General features: G+C 42.0%; 1 protein-coding gene across 1 annotated transcript in view; it reads left to right on the top strand.

Annotated features, from left to right (window-relative positions):
* The window catches only part of LOC102852446 (zinc finger protein 534-like), a 16,587-nt gene extending 12,374 nt beyond the window's left edge, over positions 1–4,213 (top strand). The window contains exons 2-3 of the mRNA XM_006897398.1: positions 4,005–4,131; positions 4,179–4,213. Of these exons, the coding sequence (XP_006897460.1) occupies positions 4,005–4,131; positions 4,179–4,213 (162 nt within the window). The remainder of the gene's footprint in view (positions 1–4,004; positions 4,132–4,178) is intronic.
* Positions 4,214–6,501: the final 2,288 nt, after the last annotated feature.

The following is a 6,501-nucleotide window of genomic DNA, read 5'->3' as shown; positions in this document are numbered from 1 at the left end:
ATTGGCACAGGACAGAGCAGGGTTTAGGGCTTGTACATAGGGTTGCTATGAGTTGCCACCTAACAGTAATTTCTGTATCAGGAGAAAAAACAAATTGCTATTTAGTATTTACTTTTTTTTTTTAAATGGTTACTATAAACAGCCAATTAACATTTTTTTTAAGTTCATATAAGTGTTTACAGGATTTGTCTTTTCCAGGAACACCATTCATGGGAGACTGAGATTTCTGAACAGAAATTAAAGCTTGGCAAGAAAAGGCAAAGACATTATGTTCAAGGTGCTGGAAATTTCCCAAGAAGAGAAGATGGTGAAGGCTGAGGTGACTTGAGCTTTGTTTTATGCTTCACTGATATCCTACTGCCGTGGTGAATGTGTTAGAACATGCAGATTATCTTGAAAGTTGAAAAAAGTATAAGAGCAGTGATGTCAGTCTGGAGACTAAGGTGCACCTGGTACAGCCCATGGTGTTTGCAGTTACTTGCTATACGTCAATCAGAGAGCTGGACAGTGACTAAGGACGAAAGAAAAAGAATCGATACCTTTGCATTGTGCTGCTGGAGAAGAATGTTGAACATACTGTGGACTGCCAGGAGAACAAACAGGTGAGTCTTGATGAGGGTGAAACCAAAATACTCCCTAGAGGCAAGGATTTTGAAGCTTTGGTCTCAGATAGCTTGGTCATGTGGGCAGGTGGGACCATTCTTTGGAGAATACTGGTGGAAGGATGGCACAGGAGAGGGAAACCCAAGATGAGATTAATTGACTCAGTGACTGGAGAAGTGGGATTGGGTCTGTCAGGGACGATGAGGTTGGCTCAGGATAGGGTGCGGTTCAGAGCTGCTGTATATAGGTTCATTATAAGTCACAGGTAACTTGATGATACTTAACAACAGAAAAAAAGAAACAAACTTTAATGGTCAAGTGTTGATCTTCCAACTTAAAAGCAAATAATTTGTGTTTGGTTTTTTTTTTTATTTATTTTATTCTATTATTTTTGTGTGAGTGTACCGTCAAATCAGATCTGACTGGTACAGGAGGAGATGGTCCCTCTTTCCCCGGCAGAGCATCTGGTGGATTCGAACCGTGCGCCTCTGGGATTGTAGTTGCAGCTCCTTGCCACTAGGCCACCAGAGCTTCCCAAGGCAAGTAATTTAAATCAGACAGCTACTCCTCCAGAAAAAAGATGAGCAGTCTTTCCCCAAATGGTTTAGAGATCTCTGGCAGCCAGGTGGTAAGAAGCTGGCCTGTAATCCCAGAAGGGAAGAGGTCTGAATTCACCAGCTACTCCACCAGACAAGCAAGGACGCATCTCTTCTAGTACATTTATTTATTTAGCCTCCAAATACCTGCTGGATTGGATAGTCTGTTATGGGTTGTTCCAACTTGCCATCACACAACAACAGAATCATTTGAGCTTCTTTAGCTGTGGTTAAAATTGTGTCTTGGGGAGCTCTGGTGGCCTAGTGGCAAGAAGCTGCACTGCAATCCCAGAAGTACACAGTTCGAATCCACAGGATGCTCTGCCTGAGAAGGAGCGGCAATCTCCTCCTGTACCAGTCAGGTCTGATTTGACGGTACACACACAAATAAAAAAAATTAAAATAAAAAAAAAATTGTGTCTGACACAATTGGCAGGTTTGAGTAGGTGTCAGAAAGAATCAGCATCAGCTCAAGGCTAATTCCTATGAGGTAGAGGTTAGGAAAAACCTTCTGTCTCCAACCTTGTTACCAGTTCCGACATCAGCCATCTCTCTCCCTTCAGTCTCTCCTGCCTGTGTTCTTTGATTAAACAATTTGAGAGCTTTTTCTGAGAGATTCTGAAGACTTAACCTGGGTCCCTCCCTACAACCCTAGTATGTTTGTAACTTTCTTCTGGATGAGTTGACATTTCTTAGAGAACTACCAAGGAATTTGGTTTTATACTTTAAAACTCGTTGGAGCTGTGGGCCACCCTGTGATTTCTGTGCATGTTGTAGAGCTTGTGCATGTGACTAAGAAAATGAATTGTGTGCCAACCAGGTCTGCTCTGCAAGTTCAGTGTTGAAAACCAGCTGGAGGAGATGATTCATTTCCATGTCTTGAAATTGGAAAAGGGTTTGTGTCTAGAGGCAGCTAACACCACAGAGATTTGAGCCACAGAGGGGAAGAAAGAGAAAGAAGGCGAGGAACCTCTTCTAAGTGGTGTCACTAGGAGATGTCTGGGGACTCTGCAGCGGAACCAGTGACATCAGGCGTACAGGGGCCCATGGGGAGAGTTGATGGCTCCAGTCACAGAAGAGGCCAGTGGCAGAGCTGGTGACCGCCAAGATCTACTCTGTTCCTTAGTAAACCATTTGTAAATTTAAGGAGGTTCTGGGTGTTTTGCATGGTCATAATAATGGATTAACAAATTTATAAAAGTAGAGAGATCTGTAATGGGACAGCCGTGTCGGTATTGACAAAAAATTGTAGCTGGAGGCAGATCCCGAAGTCTTTGAAGTTAGACATATTCTAACAGAGCTACTGCTAACTGCCATTCTACCTATTCCCTTTTCACTATAATGGGAGGTAACATGCTTCTTAATGGTGGTTAAATGTAGATTTGTGGAATGTTGTGTGTGTCTATGATGTGAAAAGTGTCTAGATTCTGAGGATAACGTTAATGTTGGGCATTTGAGAACATTCTCATGTTACGAATGGCTTTATGATTTATTGAATGTCTGATTTCAAACTAGTGTTTAAAATCTTCTGGTTTAGAAAAGGCTGTGGTACTACGGATATTATAGCTAACGTTAGTTGGATATTAGCTGAAAGCACAGGGTACCAGAGAAATGTCTGTCTCTGTTTCATTGACTACGCAGAGGCATTTGACGGTTTGAATCACAACAAACAGTAGGTAACTCTGAGAAGATTGGGAATCCCAGAGCATTTGATTCTGCTAATTGAAACCTATACTTGGACCAGGAGGCAGTCGTCAGAACAGAGCAAAGAAACACTGCATGGTTCAAAGTCGGCAAGGGTGTATGCCAGGGATATGTCCTATCTCCATACCTTCTCAATCGATATACAGATCATCTGGAGACTAAACTCTATGAGGAGGAAGGTGGCATCAGCATTGGAGGAAGACTTACCGACAACCTGTGTTACGCAGGTGACACAACCTTACTGGAACTGAGGAGGAGCTGAAGAGCTTCCTGAAGAAAGTCAAGGTTTGGAGCCTTCAATATGGATTGAAGTGTTGCAACATTAAAATTAAGGTAGATGGTGAAGTGATTGAGAATTTTAACATCTTAAATTTGCTTGACTCCACAATCCACTCTTGGTACTAGCAGCCATGAAATCAAAAGATGAATCACATTGGGAAAGTCTCTTGTCAGGACCTCTCCAGAGTACTGAAGAGCGACAATATCTGTCTGGAGACTTAAGGTGCACCTCATCTAGGCCATACTTTTTGCAGTTGCTTGCAATGCGTCAGAAGGCTGGACAGTGACTAGGGATGATAGAGAATTGACGCCTTTGAGCTTTGGTGCTGGTGAAGAGTATTGAATATACCATGGACTACCAGTATAATAAAAAGGTTCATCCTGAAGAGGGTGAGACCAGGCTGCTCCTTGGAGACAAGGATTCTGAAGCTTCATCTGACATACTTTGGACATGTTACAAGGAGGAACCTGTCCTTGGAGAGGGACATCATGCTTGGGAGGGTGGAGGGACAGCACAGGAGGGGAAGACCCTGGATGAGATGGATTGATTCAGTGACTGGGGTAATGAGGGTTGGTGTTTTCAGAGATAATATGGTTGGCACAGGATAGAGCAGGTTTCAAGGCTATTGTACATAGGGTGGCTTTGAGTCACAAGCAACTCACTGGCACATAACAGCAAAAACAACATCTAAAAATAAAGGAAGTTATGTCTATAGACGTGACAGTCTATATTGAGAAAGTAAACTTCACAGCTTCCTTCATGTTTCAGTCATATCAGTAGTGGAAAATACTTCATTAACTAGGGTCCTCTTATTCTTACAGGAAGCACTGACATTCAGCCATGTGGCTGTGAAGTTCACTGGGGAAGAATGGGAGCTTCTGGACTCTGGTCAGAAGGCCCTGTACCAGGATGTGATGTTGGAGAACTACAGAAACCTGGTGTCCGTTGGTGAGGATACCTCTCCAGGCATTGGCCTTCCCTCTCCTGGTTCTCAGTTAGTGAGTATCATCGCTCAACTCCTAACAGATAACCCTTTATTTTGTACTGTTGAACATTTTCTTCTACCATTAATACATCCTTCCTAAAACTATCCCCAATCTGATGGGTCTTAAGCTTGTCTACTCTTGGATAAACAGGATATCAATGTAGTATAGTATACACAAGGTGCTCTCCAGGTTGGAAGGAGGTGAACAACCATGGATTAAGTTACCTGAACACCACAGTGTAAAGCTTTTCAGATGAGTGGAAGAGTAGCAGTTGGAGGAGAAGGCTCTGTACTTCTCACTCAGGTAAAAGAAGACATCACATCTGTGTGGATGTTTAAGAATAAATCTGAATACCTCTTCATAGCCCTCCTCCCTGTGGGACCTTTTCCTTCCTATGACTTAAGAAAAATACACTCTCTAATTTCTGGGGTCATACCTGTTTATATGTCAACAGTGTTGTATTTTTTTAAAAAATTAATTTTGATGAAAGTTTACAGAGACTTAGGGTTTCCATTCATTCATTGTTGCACTTTTCTCCGTGTCCTCCCCCAGTCCCTCTCATTCACTATTCTCCTTAAAAAGTAAAAGGAAAACTTCATTTTTACACATTTGCTCCTGTCAAGTCCACTCCACTGTGCAGCCTTCACTCTGGACTCCTGTCATGACAATAATACCCCATGATATATCCCTTTTAAACAGTTCTCTCCCTCATCTGTTTCACTGCAGTATACATCATTCCTCTCCTCCTTCTCTGTCTTCCCTCAACCCTGATGTCAGTCCCATTTTACATACAGTGTCGTATTTTTGGCTTCACCGTTTGTGTTCTTTCTAGGATTAGTAAATCTTGTCCTTCCTCGTAGCCTTTCTCCTCTATAATACAATTTTACCTTTTGAATTTCTGTCCATCAAGAGATCCTTACCTGTCCTCCGAGTTCAGCACTTTCTTCCACTTTTGAGGAGCATCGATTTTCCTTTCTTGCATGCAAACCAAGGAGCCGAGATGACTCAGTTCATTATTCATCAGACTGACACCCTAAAAATCAGCAGTTTAAACCCACAGATGCTTCAGAGAAGAAAGCAGCATTGTCTCTTTCCATAACCCTTTACAGCCTCAGAAAATTGGTTGAGGTTTTCCTGAGTAAAAACCACCTTCAGGTGGCCTAGTGGCAAGAAGCTGCAACTACAATCCCAGAGATGCAGGGTTTGAATCCACCAGATGCTCTGCTGGGGAAGGAGGGACCATCTCCTCCTGTACCAGTCAGATCTGATTTGACGGTACACGCACAGAAAATAATAAAATAAAATAAAAAATTAAAAATAACGAAAAAACCACCTTCAATGTAGTTAGTCTGGTTTGACACTGTTGGCTTCACGGGCTGTTGGCTCCTATAGTCAAGTGGTCTCTCCCTGTGCTTTCTTCTTCTTTAGCTTCTCTTTTGACCTGTGCTGAGGTTCTCTAAAGGTTCTGATTCCAATAAGTCAAGGGCTAGTGGTAACTTACTCCGTGCTTGCTTTTGCTGAGTACTTTTCCCTATAAACTCCTTTAAATTTGTTTGTATTTTTTTAAAAAATTCATTTGTTTTCCCACTTGTTCTTCTAAGTCTTAATATTTTTCTTCATACTGATTAGTCATGCATGTTATTTATATGTATTTCATTAAGACACTAGTGAATAAATGCATCTGTCATGAACCAGTTAAAATTATCAACCCACAGCATCTGAGATTTGTCTGCGCCACAAACCGTCTTGTGTTTTACATTCTTTAGAGGGAGCATTAGTGGCCTAATGTGTAAGGAATTGTGCTTCCGTCTCAAAGGCAAGTGATTCGAGTGTACCAGCTCTTTCACAGGAGAAAGATGGACAGTTTTCCTACCTTGTGACTCACCATGTCTGCAAGCCCACTAGAGGGTCACTAGCTGTGAGTCAGTTCTAACTCACTGACAATGAATCCTATTTTATTTTCTTTTTTAAATTATTTTTTGTGTGTGTACCTTCAAATCAGGTCTGACTGGTACAGGAGGAGATTGTCTCTCCTTCCCCGGCAGAGCATCTGGTGGATTCGAACCGCGTACTTCTGGGATTGTAGTGCAGCTTCTTGCCACTAGGCCAGATTGTCCCTCCTTCCCCAGCAGAGCATCTGGTGGATGCGAACCGCGTACTTCTGGGATTGTAGTGCAGCTTCTTGCCACTAGGCCACCATAGCGCCCTTTCATAAATATTCTTTAATCATTTTTTTTTTTAATTTCAGAGGACGTTTAGAAGTCATAGTGGGTTTTTCATGCATACACCATTCATTTTATAACATTGTAATTACTATTTAACTCCATCTTCC

Source organism: Elephantulus edwardii, unplaced genomic scaffold, assembly GCF_000299155.1.
Source record: "Elephantulus edwardii isolate Elephantulus edwardi_28Jun2011 unplaced genomic scaffold, EleEdw1.0 scaffold00208, whole genome shotgun sequence".
NCBI classification, from domain to species: domain Eukaryota; kingdom Metazoa; phylum Chordata; class Mammalia; order Macroscelidea; family Macroscelididae; genus Elephantulus; species Elephantulus edwardii.
Note: the sequence above shows the minus strand (reverse complement) of the source record. Positions and strands in the feature narration are given on the sequence as shown.